We start from the raw sequence: 24884 nt of genomic DNA, 5'->3' as shown, positions 1-24884 counted from the left end.
ACGTCCGCCTCACAGTTCAGAGGTCGTGGGTTCGATCCCGGCTCCGGCCTCCCTGTGTGGAGCTTGCATGTTCTCCCCGTGCCTGCGTGGGTTTTCTCCGGGTGCTCCGGTTTCCTCCCACATTCCATAAACCTGCATGGTAAGTTGATTGGACTCCCTAAATTGCCCCTAGGTGTGATTGTGAGTGTGGATGTTTGTTTGTCTCTGTGTGCCCTACGATTGGCTGGCAACAAATTCAGGGTGTCCCCCGCCTACTGCCCGAAGACAGCTGGGATAGGCTCCAGCACGCCCCGCGACCCTTGTGAGGAGAAGCGGTATAGATAATGGATGGATGGCTTAAGAGTTAAAAATGAGAAAAAATATTTATTATTAACTCATTCACAAATTTTGATCAATTGAAAAAATATTTGCAAACAGGTGAATCCACAGATACCAAACCGGAAATATGCGGGCACCAATGTAGTCCTGTAGTACAGTAGACATTGGACCCCCATCTTTTCACTTTTTTTTTTTTTTTTTAGGACTGGATCTTGACAGCCTTTTTTCCAGCCACTTACACACTTCTAGAGTGTGATCCAATCATTTGCAGAGTTGAATGGAAACCAGCTGCTGCTGCATGGAGATCAATAGCTCCATCATGATGCTTCACTGAATGCCCACGATTTTTTCACCTCCAGCAAAGTGTCAGATGGAGATGGGCTTCAAATTGTGCAGTGATTTAGACACTTTTCATGATCATTTTCTAACCTATTTTCTGCTTGACAAAGGACAAAAACGAAGCTCATCATAACACTGGAATATTTTTTTTTTGTTAGCTTTTTTCTTCTTTCCCGACTAGTCGAGGCTGCTTGCATTGTCTGAACCTTTTTGGCCCCTGTGTTTGGCTTTGTGAGAATTATTCTCTTTGTAAATTGTTGATATACTTAGCGACTGCCGCATTGAACTGAGAAATCAATGATTTTATTCAAGTTGAGCTGTGTTAAAATAAAGGCTGTATACTATTTTATGATTAAATAGTACAGTATTGTAACACTTGCCTGACAGCAAAATTGCGCAAGTCATTTCTGAACATTTTCAGAAAAAAGGAGCAAAAAAAAACCCATCAAATTTAAAAGAACAGACCACAGGTGCCTCACATCAACCTTTGCGGATTATCATGACCTGGATGACTGAGAATCTACACAGAAATAAAGACATGATTTTTAGCAAGCACATTGGTGTTTTTCTATAGTAAGTTACAAAAATGACTTAGACAATTATGCTGTTAGGCTAATGATGTCCTTGTCCTTGATGTTACACTGGTCACATACACTGTATAATAATAATAACAAACGTTGACTGCAAATGAGTGTTTAAATCGAATTTACACAGTCCTCGTGAAGTTTTCATTAACTTTACAAGCAATATCTTCTTAGGTAACATTTTTCCTGACATACTCATATGCAAAGAGCTCAACCCTTGTAGGCACAAAAGAAAACCATGCCCTGTACGGCTGCTCATATTGCACTGGCCACAAATTGTCTGTCTTTATATCTATCTATTGTTTGAAGAAGGCAATACTGTAAAAGTCCTCTGTAAAACCTCCAGGCAAACAGCAGGTTTTAGAATAAAGCGCTTAATAATTAGTAATTTCATCCACATCTCCCTTGCCACTGACTATATAGTAGTGGCGAAGAGTCTCTAAGCAGGATGATTATTACCACTGACATTCCCCAATGCCACACCGGTGTCAGTAGGGAGGCTGACTAGCTGAGTGGGTCAATCCAGCAAATATGCTTAAGAATACACCTCTTCTCTCAACTTCAATCTCTCTTGAAGCTCTTCAGCGTCATGATCTGCTTATTTAAGCTATTCTGCTGCGATTTCAGTTTGACTTTAATAAGGCACCTCTTTGCTCACTGTATTGGTATGTATTGAAGGTATGAACCTTCCAATAGGTCGTTTGTGTTTGTCTTACACAGTACATTACGTAGATGTTACTTTACATGCAAATACTAGCACCGCTTACACTTAAAAATACATGATATGTATGTTAGTCATAAATGTTGTGAAATATATAATGCAGTATTATTCACATACTGTGTGCCATAAGATACATGACTTAACCATTTCTTTCAGCTAAGTAACAACGAAGGAGTTGATACACTGCCTAGATGGGCTTTCTTAACAGTTTAATTTAATGCTCGTTAGCTAGTTAAACACGTTCCCATACACGCGCAAACACTTCTGGGTGACACTCTCAAAGACAAAGGGCTTCACACGACGCTGTGCACCCAACACATATGTACATACGTGTTGCCATTCAAACATTCCAGTGACACTTGTACATGCAATATGCTATTATTCATTCTCACTCGAATCTGAAAATTTGGATTCGGTATTCGTTTTTAATGACCAATTCGCATCTCAATTCGAGTCGCCACAGATTTGTGTAGAGCCCTAGTCGTACAAATTGTATATTTATCCAAAACGAACAATATATATATATTTTTTTTTTTACATAGTATCCAAAATTAATATTCCCTATTCAGGAAATAAATGGATGATGAATGAAAATAAGCAAATACAGCAGCTAGAGGCAGATATGAGATCAGCCTTTAATCAACATGTATACCATGTTGAGTTACTTGATAATTAACCTTACGTAAAAGGAAATTTCAGGTGGATTCAATATTGCTTGTGTCTAAAAATGATATACTGGAGGCAATTAATGTTATGAAATGATGAATACTCCTCAGCCTTGCAGCCCGACCACAATAATAATCATCTCTTCTGGAAACGTGAAGAATACTAAAACAGCTTGTAGGTCAATGAGGTGGCACGTGTGGTGATTACGGCCCATTGACAAGCCAATAATGCTGTTTGCATGGCGAGAAGGCAAACTGCATGGGTTGTACGAATTCTGCAAGTGGATTTCAAGTGCAAAATTCTCCACCGCAATGCAGTCATCATTTATACAAACTGGACACCCACAATCTCCCGGTGTCGGTGATTACCTTCCGAATGTGGATATACATCAGCACCCCGCTTGGAAATTAGTCACCAATGGGGGAAACACATTAGCTAACCCTTATATAAAGTATGTGTTTGCACCAAACGTGTCTGCCAACTATCTCCACCCGATGGCGAGTGCTGGTCCACGAACTGCATGTACTTGTATGTATTGGTTCGCGGCAGAAAAAAAATTGATGATCACTGTGCTACATGGTTCTATACAAATAACTAGCACAATTGGCAAAGGGATCATGTCTTTACCTTTTAGTTACCGTGTACCAGTACAAACAAGTGTTAGGCCAATATGTGAATGCCTTTTGAAAGAGCCCACTGCTGCATGGCATGCAGTTTAAATAAATTGACAGTAGTAGTTGCAGTAATCTAGACCCGGTTGGGTAATTTCATGCACTTTATGCAATTCCAACGAACTGTCAACGGTTCTTGTAAGACAAAAAAAAAAAAAAAAAAATGCTGTTTGTGGGCTTTTGTACTTTTTGGCTGCTTTTCATATATGTAGACAGATAATATAATAACACCCACAGGCATATATTCCTTATCCTCTGCAAATAACGATTTATAGAAATATTAACTGTATAGAGATATATTACTGCAGCTTATTGAGTTGTGGCCACCATCTCTGGGTAGGCAATGCATATCTGTATTATAGTGCTACCAGGTATTTTATCTGTCAATTATATACGATATACTTGTCTTACACATAACAAAAATGGCATCTTGGTGTGTGGAGGGGCTGTAACGGGTGAATGGCATTAAAATATATATATTGAATTAAACTGGGAAGTTAAGTAAATTCTACTGTAATACAGATCAACAGCCATTTTCAAGCAGAGATTACTTTGTGTCCCATAATGTATTTTTGACGCTGTTTTAAAAATGTCTTCACTTGATTTGTTGCAGATTAGGTTTTGCTTGTTTTGTCGCAGATTAGGTTTTGGAGATATTTCCCATTTGTTTTAAGTTTAACCTATAAAAGCTTGTGAAATAAGACGTATAGCTATACTCTAAAAACAGTTGGGTTAAAAATAACACTATTTTGGGTCAAAAATGGACCGATACACAAAGTGGGTCAATTTGACCCACTTTCTTGCATTGTTTTGTACAAAACTACCCATTTTTTGGGTTGTTATCTGCAAAAACAACCAAGAAAGTTGGGTCAAATTGACCCAAGTTATGCATCAGTCCATTTTGACCCAAAATTGTATTATTTTTAACCCAACTGTTTTTAGAGTGTGTAATGATTAAGAAAAATATCCATTTGTTGCTGAACCGAAACCTTAATTCATAAGTTGTAAATTTATTACAAAATTACATATTATAGGCTGCATATTATTATTGTCATCATGAAAACCTGATGTGCTCGAGAAAAAGTGAGGGCAGATTCGAAAGCAGCGCAAAAAAAAAAAGTTTACTTGCATCTCTGTTTAAAAAAAAATAGTATACATGTGTGGACCAATGTAATTCTCAAAGCAATTAAAAAAAAAAAAAAAAGGATCATTCCCACAGGGCAGCTGACGATCACTCACGGAACAATGCAAGGACCAGTGTGTGTGCGTGTGTGTTATATACATTAATGGGGGTTCATGACTGAAAGTCACACTCATCTCTTTCACTCTCAAGTGTGTGAGCATTGAGCTGCACAGGACGCCATCTGCAGGACCCCCACCCACCCACCATGGTGGTCCACATCCGCGTCTCCAGCAACTTCAGCACCTTGGACAGCAGCCTGCCCCCGGCCACCCCGGACGGCACCTCGCGCGGACCCGGCGGAGGCTTGAGCCGCTACGGCCACACGGCGGTGGCGGTGTGCCTGGGCGTCATCCTGGTGGCGGGCATCGTCAACAACTCGTTGACGCTAGTGGTGTTCGCTCGGTTCCGGTGCTTGTGGACGCCCATTAACGTGATTCTGCTCAACATCAGCCTGAGCGACGTGCTGGTGTGCGTGTTCGGAACCCCGCTGAGCTTCGCCGCCAGCCTGCACGGACGCTGGCTCATCGGGGAGTTCGGGTGCAGGTGGTACGGCTTTGCAAACTCCTTCTTTGGTGAGTCAATTTTTCAAACTTTCCCGGGGCCACTTTTGGGAATTCGGACCAAGTTCAAAAGCGAGCAAACAAATGCGAGCATGCAGCCGCCGGGTGATCACTGTCTTCATATTTGGCACTGGAGTGGCGATTAATAAATGCACCATAAAGTAAGAACGATTCTGCTTCCCATGTGTGGAGTTTGCGTGGCTTTTCTCCATGTCACTTATGTCAATCAATACAACGTAACCATGAATGTTAAAAGCAGCGTTCACTGACAGCGCCCATGTAACTCGTTGTAGATCGCCAGAATTTGATCATGTGGATCGAATGAGGCAGAACTAAAGGACGTTCCACCAAAAATGTACTCACTCTTTGACTAGCCATTACTCCGAAGTGGCAAAAGTTGTACAAGCTGTAGCAACCAATAAATTAGCTCCCTGACTGCTAACCGGCAGCCTGTTGTTTTAATTTAATCAATACCTGTAAAACATATTTAATGATTTTAATGACATTTTCAGGGGAAGTCAAACCCTCCAAAAATCTTTGCAGTAATATGTGCTGTGCCTTCACTAGTCTAAATATGGCATTCTGATTAATATTGCGTTTGTAGAATATGAGTTTAGCAGCAAAATCCACCCGTTTTTAACCATCTCAGGGGGCGGCCATTTTGTCACTTTCTGTCGACTAGAAATTACATCACAGTTAGTGAGGACTCAGGTACCAACCAGCCAAGGCTTACCTGTTTTCTGAAACTGAACCATGAGTGGTTATTACCTGAGCCCTGAACAACTGTGATGTCCTATTCAGTCGACAGCAAGTGGCAAAATGGCTTTGAAATGTACAAAACCGGTTAGATTTTACCGCTTGACTCATATTCCACAAATGCAAAATTAATCAGAATGCCGTGTTTTGACTACTGGTGATGCAATAGAAGATACTCTTCTAAAGAAAACGTTTGGGTTGACTTCTTTAAGGCCTTCATTTTCACAAAACCCATTTAATGACTTTTACTGTTTTTTTAATGACCCTGTGTATATGAGAAGCTTCTCATTCTTAGGCTGGCACAAGACAACACATTCACCACAAATCATTCTTGAAGCAATACAATACAATACAATTGAATTTATATAGCGCATTTCATAACAGCTAGAGCATCAAACAGTTCTCTTTACAGTGGTACCTCTACTTACGAACGTCTCTTCATACGAAATTTTCAAGTTACGAAACGCCTCAACAGGAAAATATTGCCTCTTGTTACGAAAGAAATGTCAAGATACGAAAGGTAAAAATACAGTTTGGGCTGCTAATCGCAACTCCGGAGTTTCCTGAACGCAACATACTCATAGCTGCTCTGCCATTGGCTATTATACCGTATGTGTCGGTGCCCAACATAGGTCCGTGGACGTATCACTAGCGGCTGGCTAGTGCTAGTTACTTCATGAACTAACCATGGTTAGCAGGATAAACCTGCCACTCTTTTCCCAACTGGAAGTGTAATGATCTCAGTTCATAGACGCTGTTGTCCCCGTCATCAACTAAGTGCATTTAGACTCCATTGCTACCCAACACAGCAGCAGCTCCCAAAGCATGTGATCATTCGCCTCCTCTTTTCCAGGGATCGTGTCCTTAGTGTCCTTGTCCGTCCTGTCGTACGAGCGCTACACCACAGTTCTGCGTTCCTCCCAAGTGGACATGTCAAACTTCCGGAAGGCCTGGTTGTGTATCGGGGGCTGCTGGCTCTATTCCCTCTTCTGGACGCTGCCTCCACTGCTGGGCTGGAGCAGCTACGGGCCCGAGGGTCCCGGGACCACCTGTTCGGTCCAGTGGCACATGCAGTCGCCCAGCAGCATCTCTTACGTACTGTGCCTCTTCATCTTCTGCCTGTTGCTCCCGCTTCTTCTCATGGTCTACTCTTACGGCCGTATCCTCATCACCATCAGACGGGTGAGGTCAGGATGGATGGATGGAAATCTTTAGTGTCTCATGTATTCTTTTAATATTTATCAAATTTTTGATTATTACCACTACGACTATCGAAGATGTTAAAATATATAACAATATTGAAGGGGAAGTCAACACAAACATATATTTTTCAAGAATATGTTCTATGCAGAAAGGGACAAGCCAAAAGATCCAACAACAACAACAGCAAACAACATAAAATACTTTGATATAGGTGGAGTCGTTTTTCCACCTCTGTCTCACACTTATCTCCCTGTGCGCTATTGACAATTTTAAAAATAAATCCAACCACGTAACCGCGAGGAAGAAGGCAATTTCTTCCCTGGGGGTGTCTGCCTCCATTTTCAAGGTCAACGACACCCACTGGTTTGGTGGTGAGTCATGCATGACTCCATGCATCTTACATAAATCCGACAGTCACACAAATAAATCCTAATGAAGACTTGTCAATCGGCGCGCCATGAGTGAATCACCCCTGAGGTATTTTTAGGACAGTTACTACTGGATACCTGCCCTTATGTCAGCGCCTCTATTTTCTAACAACGTGCTCACCCGAGGGAGTCATGAAAGAAGGTGGTGGGGGTCTTTGCTGACTTGATTACTGTACAGCCAGGGGCTCAGTTTCCTTCACAGCGAGAGCCCTCAGACCTCAGCCTCGGGCTTTTCTTAGAAACACGGCAATCAGACTGTAGATTTTCCGCTCGGTTCCTTCCTCAACGCCATCAGAGCTTGTTTGCTTTTCTTTCATGCCACGGAACTGGACACTTCATTAGGTACACCAGAGATTAAAAAGAAGTTTGAACTTGAACATGGTGCCCTTCACAAATGATCATATTTTCTCAAATAGGGGCCTTTTTTTTTACTACCCCCCCAAAAAATCAGTAAAAGCTCAAACTGAAAAAAATATATAAGGTATATATAATTCAGTTCACGGATATTATTGAAGAGTACACTAATCAACTGATTAAAACTCTATTGCTAAGCAACAGCAAACAGCAAAAAATTATATGAACATAGTGACTGAACAATCCTGGTCACCTGAACCCAAAGAAAAAAAAGTGTTCCTTGAGCTAGTTCTCTCTTTAAAAATAATACTGAATGTGATGTTTCCTAAATGGTTCAACCAACCAAATCTCACAGTTGAATGAAATGAGCCATGATTGGAAATGCACAAGAAGCACAGAAAGGTGAAGCGTAATGGGCTACTTAACTCATTTACCACTAGATGGCACAAAAAGACACTTGTTGACAAATTGTTAAGGTGAATGGTGAAGGTGGAGGAAAATGGCAAAAATGCTATGAGTGAATGTACTGTAATTTAAAGTAAGACAATGATCATGCTATATATATATATATATATATATATATATATATATATATATATATATATATATATATATATATATATATATATATATATATATATGAGACATATCACTTTTTTTCTCCCCCAAAAATATGAATATCCCTGGACCCAAAAAGTTTGAGAATTATACAGTTTGGATGGTTATTGGATGGCACTTTTCTGTTCTTCAGATGGGGAAGATCAACCCCCTGACAGCGGCCCGTCGGGAGCACCGCATCTTGAGGATGGTGTTGACGTTGGTGTCATGCTACTTGCTGTGTTGGATGCCCTACGGCGTGGTGGCGCTCATGAGCACGTTCGGCGGCTCGCGACTGGTCACGCCCTCCACCAGCGTGGTGCCCTCTGTCCTGGCCAAGTTCAGCACCGTTATTAACCCCGTCATCTACGTCTTCTTCAACAACCAGGTGAGATCTGCCACCAGGGGTGCGACTGATGACGACAACTATGCTGATGATGATGACGACAACAACGATGACATTACCGATGACAATGGCAACGCTGATGCCGATGAAGCTGACGATGGTGACTATAATGATGACATCGCCAACAACGATGACAATGCTGACAACAATGACACTGATAACAATGCTGACAATGACAATTCTGATGACGACGACAACGGCAATTCTGACGACAACGATGATGCCATCGATAATGACGATATGACACTAATGACGACGAAAACGATGCTGACAATGAGAATGACACTGACTACAATGACGATTCTGACAATGATGATGTGGACGACGATACTGACGAGTACAATAATGACGATGAGGACGGCGAGTCTCACAACGCCGATGACGACAACGACGGCAATGTCACCACCAATGATGACGACATCAATATTGACGATGCGGTGACGAAGACGGCAACAACGATGCAGATAATGAGAATGCTGACGATGAGAACGACACTGAGGCGACAACGATTCTGACGACGATGTAGATGACAATACCGACGATGACGGCGATAACACTGCCAACGATGACGACGCAGAGACTAACGATGCTGCCAGCATTATTGAAGACGATTTACAACACGGATGAGAGCGACGATAACGGCATCAGCAGACGATAACAATGGCAAACGATGATGCCGACACCAAGGATATTGATGATGACATCGATGACGATGATCTTATCTGTATCACAGATGATTATTATTATTACTGTATTGTTTACTTTAATTCTAAAACATTAATTTAATTGTATCGGAAATGTCTGATTTCACTTCAATCTAAAAACAAGCTTATATTAGAAAAGGCCACTGGTTCTTATGTCTATTCTGTATCTAAAATGTATTGGAATTTTCCCTTTATGTCATTAATGTGTTATTTGTCCTAGTTTTCCCGATGTCTCGTGGCCTTTGTGAAGTGCAAAGCGCAGCCGTTGTCGGTCCAAGAGGCGCGGCCTGGCCAGAGGTCACAGCAGTTATGTGACTTGTTTCCCGGCGGACGGCGACGTCGCTCGCTCAGCGGCACCACCGACCACGGCGCGGGCAGCAGCCACCGTGCCCTCGTCGTCCACTACACGCCACACCGGCCCGTCAATCTCAAGACTGACGAAAGGTGACCTGTCAGCGGACTGTTTGATGAATGAATTCACAACTCCAGACCTCTACACACACACTACAAAGAGAATGGTGTGAGAAGTTGCAAGTACTCACACTCCGGACTTAAGTAGAAGTACTTTTGTGAAAACAAAAGACTGGTAAAAGTAGAAGTACCGATTTAACTTCTAACTCTGAAATGTACTTAAAGCATCAAATGAATTTTTACTGTCATTTACTGTGTATATATAATACTTATTTTGATAACTAAAACAATAAAACTTCTGTGCACACAAAATAAGTTTATTTTATTAACTTACATAATCTTGAACTGCATTTTCGATATATAGTGGACCCCACAATTTAGGGGGCTTTGGGACCGGGCTGGCCTGAAAATAGCAAAAAATCCCCTTAAAAGTGACAACAAAATTAAATGCGTTGAAGAAAGAACCTCGAATAAATGTTTTCCAATAGACAAATAAATAAATCTCTCCATCCATTATCTGAACCGCTTATATATTTTTAATTTTTTCAAGAACCTGCAAAGGGTGAATCCATGGATGCTGAACTGCAACTATGTGGTGGTCCACCGCGAAAGCATCCAGGATTGGTCGCCAGCCAATCGCAGCGCACAGACATTCACGCTCACAACTACGGACAACTGAGCCACTAGCAACAAGAGTGGGCTAATCCATTTTTGCTATTTTGCAGGGGTGTGAGTTTTGTCAGAATTTGTGAAAAAAGGGACATTTTTTATGCCTGTTGGCCAATGGCTGCAACTAAAAGTTTCACGCAACCGTCCAACCATCAGGCAAATCTATCAATATATCATGAAATATAACATTCATTTACACTTAACATGCAGATGCACTGACACTCAAGCTAAGAAAAAAAATGCAAAAATGTAAACAGGAAGTTTATGAACTCACTGTCGACAACGGGGCGCTCTAAAGCGGCTATGCTAAGGGCAGATGAATTTTGGGGCTCTACACATAGCTAGCTAGTCAACTGCACGACGCAATTGTGCCAGACCACAGCTGATGCAAACAAGGTGCTGAAGCTCTTAAATAGTGGGGAAATGGCAACTCGGAAATTGTGAAAACTCAAATGGTGGAAGTAAGTTTCACGCTGTAGCTCCACAATTCAGCATTCCAGTCAGTCTTTGCACATGTTTTCAGCAATTATCTTGAATGCTCCACAGGAAGCTTGCAGCAGAGATTCGAACCCAAAACCTTGACTGTTGACGCTTTTGATAAATGAGCACACAACAGTGAGCCTTCACACGCTATGATTCCAATACCGTGAGAAGAACAACGAGTGGTTTGAAAGCTTCGCGTTTCCTTGAGCAGTTAGCTCGGTGGTAAGCATCAGGGGGTCGTGTGGGCCCGATGCTCCGATTTCAACATTTCACATATGCCACAGGACGCCATGTGGGCGACCCAAAAGGAACCGATCAGTCTGGCTAATATGCCGCAATGAGCTAATACTGTTGGCCTCAGCTGGCGTAACCTCCACAGTTGAATCACAATGACAAACACCCATGACCTGGTTCTCATGAGAATGGCGTAATAGCAAGGCGGAACATCCCAAGTCCCCTAAGGTTGAACCATTTGAAATTCATTTACAACTGTAAGGAAAAATAATGTCAAAAGAAAGAAAAAGCCAATTGTGAAAATCCACCAAGAATTGAAACCTCGATTGCTTATATCTGCCACGAGCTGGTGTTAAAGAATGACCTTTGTCTAAATGAAGCTCCTCAACTCACTTCAACTTAGTTTCTTGGCACCAAGATGCCACAAATATCAGCAAAGCACTACCTTTCTCTGAATGAAGCTCTTTAATTTATGTCAATGTAGCTTATTGCCAGCAAGATACAACAAAAGGTGGCAAAGCACTACTTTTGTATACATGAAACTCCTCAACCTACTTCATTGTAGTTCCTTGGCACCAAGATGCCATAAGACAACAATAAAGCACTACACACTCAGCACTAAAAGGCCACAAGATGGTGGCAAAGCATTCTTTCGGTCTTAATGAAGCTCCTCAATTAACTTCAATATAGTTCCTTGGAACCTCAGATGCCAATAGCTGACAGTAAAGCACAACATTTATTCTAAATGAAGCTCCTCAATTCACTTCAATGTAATTCCTTGGCACCGGAATGCCAGAAGCTGACAGCAAAGCACTACTTTTTTCTAAAGAAAGTTCCTCAGCTCAAGTCAACATAATTCATTGGCACTAAGATGCCATAAAATGGCGACAAAGCACTATTTCAGTTTTAATGAAGCTCCTCAACTCACTTCAACACGATTCTGTTGGAGTTTTGTAGATATCGAGTCCATAAGCCCAATAAGCAATTTACAAAACAACTACTTACTCAATGCGTGTTCGTTTTATCTTTCAAGAAAGTATCCAATGTAAATAAAGTCTCACACAAATCGATTGAATTTTCTCATCAGTTTTCTTTACCATCTCTGAAGTTCAGGAATCATACAATGATCAGATCTGGGCAGCTTTTCCATCCTCGCGAATGCTCTCACCCGAGACGGGCGAGGGCAGAAAAGGGGCGCGGTCTAACATGCAGCCCTCACATTTATACTGTCTTCAAAATCTAAACATAATGTGGGTTGGTCTACTCCCTGGCTGACCCTGCCTATGCGCCTGATCTTAACCAGCTGGTCCCGTGCTCAGATCAGGGCACGCTTTGAACTGATTAATTCCCAAAGTGTAATTCCCAATTTGGTTTTTGGTTAACCTGTTGGCTAATATAAAGCCATTCTTATAGATTCAGATCCTTCAATTCCTTGGCACCAGGACACTACAAGATGACAGTAAAGCACTATTTCCGTCTTAAAGTGGAAGTCAACCCAAACAGTTTTTTTTTCAAGAATATGTTCTATGCAGGACCACTAGTTGAAGCAAGGCATTCAGATTAATATTGTATTTGTGGAATAAGAGTTAATCCACCTGTTTTTAGCCATGTCAGGGGGCAACCATGTTGTCATTTATGTCGACTGAAAATGATATCACAGTTGCTCAGTGCTCAGATAACGGCCAACCATGGCTCAGCTTCAGAAAACAGGTCAGCTGTGATTGGTCGCTGCCTGAGCCCTGAGCAACTGTGATGTCATTTTCAGTCAACAGAAGTGACACTATGGACGTCCCCTGGGATGGCTAAAAAGTTAAAAACGGGTGGATTTTGCTGCTTAACTCATATTGCACAAACGCAAAATTATTCATGATACCTTGGCAACTCCCAGGAGCAAAAACGCTTGAGAATCACTGGTTGAAATAAGATCAGATCAATTTTAGGGATCCCCAGAGAGGGAATTCAGGTGTTACAGCAGGAAACAAAATAAAATAAACCTCATACTAATTTTCAATAAAAATATACCTTATTAAAAATGATGAAACAAGTGGGTGACATGAAAACACTCCTGCAGCGCCTCATTGTCTTTGGCCACAATTAGGTTAAGCTTATTGCGAGAGGAAGACGTCTGCTGGGTTGATTTCTCACCTTGACAGAGAGGAAATGCAAATGAGAGCAAATATTTCTGTCGCCACGAAGAATAAGAGGAGGAGAAGAAGGGAAAATGACGCTGCAGTCGTGCTTCACATATCACAGCCTCCAGCGTACGGGATGCCACTTTGCGCTCCTCTCCATTATAATGATCAACACGTACCACAGCAGTGTGGCATCGCTCCCGCCTCCGCTGCCCCCGCGCCAGTCTCAGGTGCTCATCCAGCCTCAGGCCTCGTCTGCGGGCCGCAGCAAGGCCTTGCTGCGCTCACTTCTGGGAGTCGCAGTGCTGCATTTTCTGCTCACAGCGGGCGGATTCGCCTTCCTGTACTACAAGGGCAGAACGGTAAAAGCCTCATTTACCGTCGTTGTTTTCAGTTTGTTAGGGAGACTTTTACTGTATAAGAAAATAATGCACATTTGGTCCCTTAAAATACTCCAAAGGGACTTTTTAAGACACTTTTTTCAGTGTCACATTTATAGTCATGATATACCAGTTTAAACAGTTTTTATCATTGCATTTAATTGTAATTTATTTATTTTTTGATGAGCTCAAACATAACATGGATCTTACATATATGTACCAATAGAATTATGCCATTGAGTAACTAAAAGTGATATAATACTAATAACAATAATAATAAGCGATAATGTAAACAAATATACACTACTGGACACTTCATATTGCTTAATGACTTTCTGTATTTTAGTATTGATGTACTAAATGTTAATTTTGTTACAGTGGATTGTATGCTGTTAGTTCTAAGCGGCTCTCTCACTACCGGAGATAAATTCCCAGTGTTTTTGTATACTTGACGGATAAAGACGATAGGGATTCCGACGCTACTGTTTAAATGTTTCTGTGAAGATAAAATTAATCAGGAAACAGTCCGCAAATTGTTCTAAACTAGTTATCCATTAAGTTGTTGTCTATATGTAAAACTATGATGAGGCGATGAAACATTTACTGTACAGTATATAGTTTCACAGTCATAATGGCCCTCTGAGGGAAACCGTACCAACAATGTGGCCGCGACAAAAATTAGTTTGACACCCCTGCAGATCAGACATTATCAACTGGGTTAGTACAATGCCAGCAATGTTTAACCATTGTTTCATTGCATGATTGATTTGCTTTAAAATCAAGTTACCATGAAAAAATTTGAATCGTTCATTTGATGAACTTCTATATCTTAATGTATTTTAATTCCAAAATTTACTGTACATTAGATCATAAGACTTGAGTATCTTTTTTTTTAATGTTACATTGTCATTGTAGTTAAATTATGAATATTAAAGTGCGGTACAGTACAGGTATTTACAACATTATTTTAATCCTACAAAATATTGTACAAGACTTAATGAACTGAAAATGAAAAGTTAATTTATTTGTTAATTCAACACCTTTTGATTAGGTAGGTATTTTTTATTGATATATATACACAAATACATACATTTACATTGCATATGTACGACTCATAAGAAAAATAATTGGATCTATATTGGATCTGAATGTGCAAAACTAATTTTATACACGTCCAGAAGTTTAAGGGTCATTTAGCAATGCCGTTTGAAAATATAAAAAATTCAAAAAAAGTATTTTTTTATTTATTTTTTTTAGAAATCAGAAGTCAAGGATAATAGTTTGTTCAAGTTACTGTAAAATGGGGAATGGTAACAAAATAAAATGCTTGCAGTCTCCCAACATGATCATTTATTACATATGATGATTTCAAATTTTGGAAAATATTTTAGCAAGAATCATGGAGGTTGACAAAAATTACTTTGGCGGGCCACATAAAATAACGTGGTTGACCAGATGTGGGGCCCCTGGACTTGAATTTGATACCTGTGCTCTATCAGCTATGCGTTTCTTGTGCTTTGCCGCAAAAATAAATGATATTTCCATCATAACGGTGTCTTGAATATGCAAATGAGATTGACAAATATGTTATACATATTCTTAACGTACGTAGCAAACGACTGCCACAGTAGTAAACATATTGCTGATTTATTTATTTTTTTAAACAACTTTTTCGAAAGCTCTTGTTTCATTACTTTCATTGGATTGTACAGGAAGTGTGCCCAATGTGACCACAAATTGACCTTTCACATGTTCTACTTTTTAACCCAACAGGAAAAGCCGACACCATTATCTGAAGGTATGTGTTTCTTTCTCTTTTTTCTTTCGTCTAACATGAGCTAGGCCAGTGTTTCCCAAACTTTCTTGAGCCACGCACACATGGGGAAAAAAAACTCATGGCACACCACCCAAAATGTATACCAATTGACTCAAAATCACAAGTGTAAATGTTGTGGAAGTGTTTAGTTGAACCAAAAACTATTATTGTGTTTTGTGAATGGCAAAAAAAATCATAGTTTATTGTACCTTCTGCCCTCTAGTGGAAGAACATTTACTTGTTGTGATTGTCACTATGCTTCACTGGCATAGATAGATAAACATGTTTTGTAGTAACGTAATACTATTTTCAGAACCAATTACGCGTAAGTGAAATTGGATAATTCAGATCACGCAACAGTGGTTGGGAATCGCTGCATGAGTTAGAGGCATACAGATGGAGATATAATAAATATGTACTGTATAAAATACTGGTATTGTATTTTGTGTTGTTTCTGTTTCCAGCTACTTTTCATAAAAGTTCCTCCAGAACGTTGGCTCGCATGATCGTGGCGAAGCGAGAGCACTTGTCAGCACAGGAATCAACATGTAAGAAACTAACCCTTCCTGTTCCCTTGAGGGTATATTTGACCCCACTAGTACTTTGAAACGATTGAGCTTTTTTTTTCCTTCTACAACTACTACTGCTAAATGTTATTGCTAAGTTGTCCCTGCTTGCTAGCTTAATTAAAGGAGCTAGCTACACATATGGGCAAATTTGCTGTTCATTCCTGGCACAAAGTTTGTAACGTATATGTTCTTCTCGTTGCATTAATAATTACTTTAGTAATTTAATTTCACTTACCGTGTAAAAATGGCACTGACTTGTCCCTCTCAACTGGAGGAATGCAGCTTGCGAAAGTGGAACTTAATTAAGACGCGCATCTCACTCTGTGGTCAACTCTGTAGACAACATTTAAATTTGGAAAAATGTGCTCCACTGGGAGTGAATTAAAGTTCAGTGTCTTGCCCAATGACAATTCAACAGTAAACAGTCGCAGCTGGGAAGCGAAGCGCGCAGCAACCCTTCGATCACTGGACGACGCTATCTGCCAAACTTATAATGTGATAAAATTCACTTTTTAACGTGTTAAGATACGTTAAAACGTATATTAAGTTAAAATTGTAAGTTTAAAAGGGGTTTGCATCCTAAATCTTTTCAAACAGTTGGCATTTTTTTAAACAGGACTATAGAAGAGCAGCGTAGTTACAGACTAGAACTTGTAACTTTGATTTACAAAATACAAAAGGGACTCCCGCCAGTAACCGGAAGTCAAATTTAAAACGTTTTATTGTGATAAGGTATTTTACATTCATATCACTTAAAAAACAGAAAATTACCACATTAAATCCTGAAACTTATCACGTTTTAACATCATAACTTCTTACTCTAAAAAGTTTTCAGTTTGCTGCTAAGTTAAATTTATCATGCTTGAATGTAATTTTTTTCTGGTATGGCAGCACATACTTCCATATGTAGGAGCAACTATACATTTGCAGAAAAAAAAAAAAAATCCAAAGGATTTAAGTTACAAAGTTAATGGTGAATTCTTTGACGTGGAATCATCCTGACAATACCAGATGTTGTCAGGAAAAAGATGTTCAAGCATGCGTCTAAGAAATTGACAGAATGGAGCGCGCTCCCAAACCTTATCTGCTTGGACCACAACTGGATGGGATGGAGAATGAATAGCGAACATTACTTGTTATTGATAATAATGCAAAAGTGTCCGCCTACATCCCAGAACCTCTGTCCATCAAAAATCTCTTTGTAGTTCCGTTAGACCAAGAAAACCAGATATTTAGTTATCTGTGTATCAACAGGTCACTAACCTATAACCATTGTCTGACTTTATCTGACCAACATTTACTGATCCAGACTACTAATTTCTAGACCCCAGTTTGAGAATGACAATTGTAAAGGACCTGCTGATGTCTTCCCCCAGCAGGTTACCTCCAGTGGGACATGAAGCACTCAGTGCGAAGCAACATCAACTACTACCGCAACAGCTGGCTGACGGTCCTGCAGCCCGGGGACTACATGGTCTTCTCCAGGGTCACCTTCTCCAAGGCTGACCCGGAGAGGCCGCTGGCCAGCGCGGTCAAGATGAGGCGCGGCGAGTCAGCCGAGGAGACGGTGGCCATGCAGGCCTACTGCAGCCTCGATGCCTCTGGGTCCGGTTCCAACCCCCAGCTGTGCACCACCTCCCTGGGGGAGGTGATGACGCTTGAGAGGGGGAACCAGCTCAGCTTGTGGGTGCAGGACCTGTCACTGGTGGACTACAGCGAGACGGCCACCAGTTTTGGGATGTACAAACTTTGACAGTATGGACGAGAGGACCAAACATAATTTATTCCATTGGGCAAACTTTTCGGGACAGCAACTGAGATTTGTTTATTTTATTTTTTTTAATAATGTATTATATATTTTTGTAAGAGAAACTCATATTAATTGAATTTGAAAAAGCAAAGACTTCAGACTTCATGTTGCACTAGTGGTTGTCTCCCTCACAGTTTAGAGATTCTATAGGATTGAAACTCAGCTCCTTCTTTTGTAGGGGTTTGTCTGTTTGTCGGACAAAAATCATACAAGCACGCTTATGTATGCGCCGTCATACCATTTGGAATTACGGTCTTTAAGTTCAATCTTGGTTTCATAAGACTAAAAGAAATATCCCAAAGACATGCAGTGTATTTTTTAGGTGGTAAAAAAAAGAACTATTGAGATAATGCAGTGCAGTTGTACATCAGTGCAAGCATAATAATAAATGCATGGTAAAACAAATCTCAACAGTTTTGTATTGTGAATTGTTAAATTGTGTGTTTGTTGTAACAACTTGGTCATATGTTAACCGTTTGGAAAAAGTGAATGTCACATACTGAGAGGATTCATGCACGTGTGTGTCTTCTGTTAGCAACACTTTCCATGATGTTCTTCCTGTATAGAATTAAAGGCTGCATGAATATGGAAAATATAAAAAGGGACAGTTTCCATTTGTCAAACCAACCACGTGTAGAATATGAAATTTTTAATAATAGAATGACAACATAAAGTACAGAGTGCTTAGAAAAAAAATGCAACAATACAATGATAACAACAATTGCATAGAATCTTTAAAAGCAGACTTGACGTGAGATGAAAATTCCCGCTGCAGTGAAGTGCTCAGTGAAGCTGCAGACGTTTTAAGCTATTAAAAAAAAAAGTATACAGGAAATAGAGTGCCTGTCTGTTGTATTTACATTGCCGCAGTGCTCTCGAGCAAGACGCACGCTGCCTTGTACCGATTGTATGACGATTATTATTACATGATGAAAATTGGGACCTGCGCAACTGTACACGTTTTTGGGTTATGTGAAAAAATGCAATTCTCTCTCCATTATTGCTTTCTTTCAATATTTTTGACATATTCTGACAACGTTTGATTAGAAAAAAATAAAATAAAAACATCACCTTTAGTTAAAAAAAAAAAAAAAAAGAACCTCATCAGGAGGCACTTTGGGGCTCGACTAATAAACAAACAAGGAAGACTTACAATTTGGATGTAAAACATAACATTTGTAAGCATTTAGCTTTTATTTTTGCTTATTTGAGAGTATTTCGGAGAGTGACACACCGCAAATAAATAAATAAAGCATTAAAAAATCCAAACAACAATTAATGTGTAGATAAAAAATACTATATATTTTAGAAATAAAAAGCATTATATTTGTACTCATCTGTTTGTTAAGCATCAGTCTACAAATGTGATTATCTTATTTGCCTATATTTACAATGTTACACGTGGCTCTTTCATTAAAAAGCTGCATGAATGTTCAAAATCTAACATTTGTGCAGCTTTTTGATAAAAGAGCCGCATGCAACATCGACGGGTTCTAAACTTTGATATGAATTAAAACTCTAAATGTGCAGTACATAGCTTAATATATCGATGTCCTGACAGCACGACAAACAAATGATGGCAAAGGGCAGAAATAGTTGACATTGTAACAGAAGCTTCCTGTTCAGATTTGAGCATATTTTTTTTTTTTTTTTTAAATAAGCAGAGGTTGCATGAGCTAGTTTTTTTTTGTATTTTTTTCCACTTCCTGGTTGAAAACAGTTCACAGTGGCGTTCGGCAGGGTGTGAAAACGAGTGTGAGTGTGTGTGGGTGTGCGTGTGGGTGTGCGTGTGTGTGTGTGTATGTGTGTGGTTTCAGACATTCAATGAACAGCAATGCATCCTAAACAAAAATCAAGTCAATATTTTTTGGTGGAGAGATGCTAAGCTAATTTTTAAAAGTAGTTAAGGAGTTCCATTAAGACATATGCACTGCTTCACCACCATGCTGGTGTCAAGAAACTCCGTTGAAGGGAGTTGGAAGAGGTTAATTCAGACAAAAATGTTGCTTTGCTGCCACCTTAATGTCAAGGAACTATGTTGAAGTGAGTGTAGTAGTTTGATTTGGATAAAATGGTGCTTTCCACCATCTTGTTGTCAAGGAACTATATTGATGTGAGTTGAGGAGTTTCATTTACAAGTTTTTTTTTGTTACATTTTTGTATGGTGGCGTGCCGTGAGAGATGTCCCTAATATGTGCCTTGGCTCAAGAAAGGTTGGAAAACACTGACAGAGTGCGACCATTATGTATTAGGACTGTGACGCAACGTGTGTGGCTTTGCGTGCAACTCTTTGAAGACGTTCACACACAGCTCCTTCTGTGTTCAGTGGCCGCCGCCGCCATCGTCCCACGTGCAGTCGTTCTTCTGCTTGGCCAGCTTCCTCACCACTCTCTCCAGCTCTTTGCGAGACTTCTGCTCCTCCTCCAGAAACTGCTTCATCCATTTGCTCTCCTGTCACAACACACACCAGAGACGACAGACGCCATGTCGTCAAGAGGGGTTTTTAATCATATGTGCCTGTCTTGTTGCGCGACAAAAGAAACCGCCAGGAAGTGGAAAAATGTGGATGTTGGAGCAAAAATATATTGCATCTCCCCCCAATAAAAAAAAAAAAAATCTGTTGTACCCATTATTCTTTATAAAAACATAGAGTAATGACAAAAAAAGCAAATAATGAAACAGTTTTTGCCACATATTTTGCTTACGTTCTAACTGATTAATTGGCCGATTAATAAAAATTAAAAATAGAATAAATAACTTGTTTTTTGCCAATTAAATTGGTTAATCGATCAGGTCCTGGCATTATCAGCCATTTTTCACAGAGGATAAAGAATATATGCCCGTGAGTATTGTCATATTGTCTGTCTACATATGTAATCATTTCAAATTATTGCTCGCAAGTTAAACTTTTTTTTTTTTCTTTTTTAATGGCCGAATGACAGCTGACAAAACGAGCAAGTCAAGTCACAAGGCCGCATTGTACAGGGAAAAATTTTATGATAGTTTGACGGTGAAACGAATGAATGTACTTGGCATTTTTACCAAGATGGAAAATTTGTTGAAAGGAACACTCCATTTGGTTCCACTTGAGAAAAAGTGCAGCTACTCTACACATCACCACTGAACACAATAACAACCCCGTTGTTAAATCAATACAACAAATTACCTTTTTCAGTTCATGGACCTCATCCTTTAGCGCATACACCGCATCAACCAGACTCCTGGAGAAACAGCAACAGAGAAATTGAGCGATAGTGATTGATACATATGGACAGAGATATAGGAAAACTGTATATGACATTGATGAACAACAATACACCCAATATGTAAAGCTTCTACAACATGTTGATAAACGTAATGTCTTTTTATTCCGCTTCTGTAAAGATGCCAGCCTCCTTTCAAATTCAAGTCCAGCTAAAAAAAAAAAAAACTATTTCGGAGTGAAATCACACACGAAGCTGGGTCGCAAATGCGATGGACGTGGATGAGCGCTTACTTCTCCTCAATGACCGTCTGCCCGTTGCTCTTCATCTCCTCCACAATGATCTTCTCTTCCTCGGGAAGGAGCACCTGAGGCACGCACTCCTTACGCACCGCTACGTGAAAAACACACACCCACAGTTTCATGCATGCATGCTGATGTGAGCTAGCAGAAGGTCAGAGTGTGGCGAGAAGAGATGAATACAAACGTGTGTTGGTGGAGTGCAGGCTGGCTCCTGTGCAGTAGGCCTCGATCACCCGCAGGATCTGAGCATCCTCCTCTAGAGCCACCGTGCCTGAACACGAGTCATTCATTAGCTCCACCAAGAACATGCTTTTAGCGTGATTTGTTTTTTTAGCAAAAACAAAAACATACAGTCTTCATTTCCAGCCACCTGTCAAATTATGTTTGGGTGCCATTCGGCGGGGAAAAATGTAAACAGATCACATTCTCCACACCTGTTAACATTGCATTCCATAAAGGTGAAGTCGACCCCCCGAAAATATTTTCACTAATATGTTCTAGGCGCCTTGACTAGTCTAATCATGGCATTCTGATTAATATTGCATTTGTGGAACATAAGTTAAGCAGCAAAATCCACCCGCTTTAGCCATCTCAGGGGGCGGCCATTTTGTCACTTCGGTCGACTGAAAATGACATCACAGTTGGTCAGGGCTCAGATAACAACCAATCATGTCTCACCGCTTTTCTGAAGCTGAGCCACGATTGGTCGTTACAATTTGCCGCTGAACCAAATTTTGATTCTTAGGCCTTGGTGGATTATCACACGTGAAAACTTCAAATGTTTATTTATTTTCAAAGTCAGTCCTACTTCTCCTCGTGTGAACCTCGTCATCTGAATGCTTCCTTTCCTTCTTCCTATTTCCAGGCAGGAACTTCTTCATAGGCCGTGGGCTCTTGCTGGAGTCCTGCGGGAGCAAATCGGAGACAGTCGATGAGTCACTTGTTACACGCCCCCTGAAAAAAAGCCAAGCCTGCAAACCAAAATTACTGCACAAGCTCTCAGAGACTTAACAAAGGATGAAAAGGCAGCAAGAGCGTGGGAACAGCTGTGACCAAAGCAGGCAGGTATTCGCACCCTGATAAAACCTTTCCTTGCGGCGAAAACGCGTTTGAGGAAATATGGGGTTCACTACAACGAGTCATCACATTGCAGAAAAAAATAAAAACAATCAAAATCAAACAAACGCTTTACAATGGAGGACATGATTGCAAAGCAATGGGAAAGAAGCAGGAGTTAACATTTTGACACCACTTGTTTGTAGAAGGTTTGATGACTCAACAATGGGAGTTACTTAGTTTTTGCGTGCAATGGCGGAGCTAGACTTTTGTCCCTTACGGGGGGTGTGGGGGGCAGCCAAGGCTATCTCAGGGGGTCCGCAAAATAAAACAAAAACCATGGCCCCGCGGCCCCCCTCTAGCTCAGCCAGTGGTTGCATGACCCTGCTCTTAACTAAAATATCTTTCCTCATTGAAATGAATCAGTGAATGAATAATCTGTTCCAAGTTTCTCACAAAAAAAACCCAACAAAATATTTTTACAGTTTTTTTTTAAAGAAAAACACTACAGTATTTTATGAAAACATAGAGCAATAACATAATTCAATTGAACATAAACAATTTGAACATCATGAGTTCATGCTTCAATGATTTTGTGCTGGCTCACTATTCTGGTCCATGCTTTGTGTGGTACACAGCAAGTCACCAGTGACTACTTGTCACCCTCTAAATAGGCCGGCTGAGTGCTCACAAGTTTGAAAGCACCTGCGATGCCAATTAGAGGACACAACTTAGTCGAACGAGTCCCTGTGATCAAATTATTTTCACTATTTTTTAGGATTACCATCATTTTTGTCCAGGCTTGTTTCGGGCTTCTGCATTTGAATGGATGAAGGGCATTTAGCGCAGGAAATAAATAACACAGCACACATGCAGGCTTTGACAGGAAACCACATTGAGGAAGGAGGAGTTACGTCACTTCAACACTGGGGCGCACACGCTTGCTTACATACACCACCACCCCCCTCCTGAATTACAGAATCACACAAGAATCTAACCTTACCTTCATGATATAAGACATCCTCTACAGAAGACAGAGTGGAGAAAGAGAAAAGAAGTGCATGAAAATATGACGGGAGAAAAGGTGTGATGCAGAGTTAATAGTGTCAACATTTGCACACCACAGAAACACCCCCCACTTTGTTGCCTTATTGTATACGGTGGTGAAGAAATGGAGAGAAGGGCAATGCATTGTGGGACTACAACATGCCAACTGTGGATCCAACTTGATTCGGTTTTCTTTGCAGCGTTTTGCATCACGGACGGCAGTCATGCAAATAGAAGTAGGACATGCGAGAGAAATTTGTTTGGTGTGAATGCTGGAAAAAATAAAAAATAAAAAAAATATCGTACTTTTGAATATGCAAAATGACAAATCACTCAAAGGATTTAGGTACACATACATTAATGAAAATATATTCAACATTTTATTTTATCACGTTGGTTTAGAAATTACATTATAAATACAATTTTTAAAAATGAGCTCAAATTATTTTATTCCTAAAATACAGTGTTGCAAAACAAATCAGATTTATTGCAAGACTTTTTCTTTTTTTCCCCTAAATGTATTTATTCACTCATTAAATGTATCAACTAATTTAACTGATTTGTTATAAGTAAACAATTTTACACATTTTTCCCCAAAAGTAATAAATCATTGACCGAGTCATTACAAATAAAAATATTTAATTCTGATTTATTGTATTTATCAAGAGTTAAGGCGGCACGGTGGTCAACTGGTTAGCACGTCCGCCTCACAGTTCAGAGGTTGTGGGTTCGATCCCGGCTCCGGCCTTCCTGTGTGGAGTTTGCATGTTCTCCCCGTGCCTGCCTGCGTGGTTTTTCTCCGGGTACTCCGGTTTCCTCCCACATTCCAAAAAACATGCATGCTAAGTTGATTGGACTCTCTAAATTGCCCCTAGGTGTGATTGTGAGTGCGGAAGTTTGTCTTTGTGTGCCCTGCGATTGGCTGCCAACCAATTCAGGGTGTCCCCCGCCTACTGCCCGAAGACAGCTGGGATAGGCTCCAGCACGCCCCGCGACCCTTGTGAGGAGAAGCGGTATGCATAATGGATGGATGGATTAAGAGTTAAAAATGAGAAAAAAATATTCATTATTAACTCATTCACTGCCAACATTTTTCAGACCCTCTTTTCCCCTAACGTTTGAGTAAAATAAACAATTGCCTTTATTGCATTAGGTCAGCGGTTCTATTAAAAATTTGCAACCTCCTACCTCTTTGTAACCCAACGCCGCCGAGGGTTTGAGGGGAGGCGCTGGGCGCAGGCAGCTAAGTGACCAGGGCTTGCTCATCTTTGGTGGCTCCAGG

General features: G+C 40.4%; 3 protein-coding genes and 1 long non-coding RNA gene across 6 annotated transcripts in view; 2 read left to right on the top strand and 2 right to left on the bottom strand.

Moving 5' to 3' along the window:
• Window positions 1-4625: 4625 nt before the first annotated feature.
• Window positions 4626-10203, top strand: tmtops3a (teleost multiple tissue opsin 3a). The gene is made up of 4 exons (XM_086017923.1): window positions 4626-5054; window positions 6652-6980; window positions 8535-8768; window positions 9711-10203. Exons 1-4 carry the CDS (start codon window positions 4688-4690, stop codon window positions 9936-9938), a joined length of 1158 nt encoding a protein of 385 aa, XP_085874049.1. The 5' UTR covers window positions 4626-4687; the 3' UTR covers window positions 9939-10203.
• A 3074-nt stretch (window positions 10204-13277) lies between these two features.
• On the bottom strand, window positions 13278-16950 carry LOC147151357 (uncharacterized). The gene is made up of 3 exons (XR_015081876.1): window positions 16420-16950; window positions 13599-13765; window positions 13278-13432 (listed from the first exon to the last, which is right to left on the bottom strand). It is a non-coding gene; the product is annotated as an uncharacterized LOC147151357 (long non-coding RNA).
• Window positions 13509-18399, top strand: cd40lg (CD40 ligand). Its single transcript, XM_086012635.1, has 4 exons — window positions 13509-13781; window positions 15573-15597; window positions 16080-16163; window positions 17561-18399. The coding sequence occupies exons 1-4, from the start codon at window positions 13509-13511 to the stop codon at window positions 17935-17937; spliced, it is 759 nt and encodes a 252-aa protein (XP_085868761.1). The 3' UTR covers window positions 17938-18399.
• Window positions 18400-18628: 229 nt separating this feature from the next.
• arhgef6 (Rac/Cdc42 guanine nucleotide exchange factor (GEF) 6) overlaps window positions 18629-24884 on the bottom strand; it is a 25115-nt gene continuing 18859 nt past the window's right edge. For 2 of the 3 annotated variants that reach the window (XM_086012605.1, XM_086012621.1), the window contains 7 exons: window positions 24791-24884; window positions 23559-23579; window positions 22308-22404; window positions 21684-21770; window positions 21491-21590; window positions 21161-21215; window positions 18629-20445 (listed from right to left, as the gene is read on the bottom strand). The exon at window positions 24791-24884 is cut by the window's right edge and continues 86 nt beyond it. In XM_086012605.1, the coding sequence (XP_085868731.1) occupies window positions 20317-20445; window positions 21161-21215; window positions 21491-21590; window positions 21684-21770; window positions 22308-22404; window positions 23559-23579; window positions 24791-24884 (583 nt within the window). In that variant the 3' untranslated portion in view covers window positions 18629-20316. The remainder of the gene's footprint in view (window positions 20446-21160; window positions 21216-21490; window positions 21591-21683; window positions 21771-22307; window positions 22405-23558; window positions 23580-24790) is intronic. The other variant, XM_086012614.1, reaches the window with a different exon arrangement.

The sequence above is a fragment of the Filicampus tigris genome, chromosome 2 (genome assembly GCF_054856515.1).
Source record: "Filicampus tigris isolate MCC_2025a chromosome 2, RoL_Ftig_1.0, whole genome shotgun sequence".
Classification (NCBI taxonomy): domain Eukaryota; kingdom Metazoa; phylum Chordata; class Actinopteri; order Syngnathiformes; family Syngnathidae; genus Filicampus; species Filicampus tigris.
Note: the sequence above shows the minus strand (reverse complement) of the source record. Positions and strands in the feature narration are given on the sequence as shown.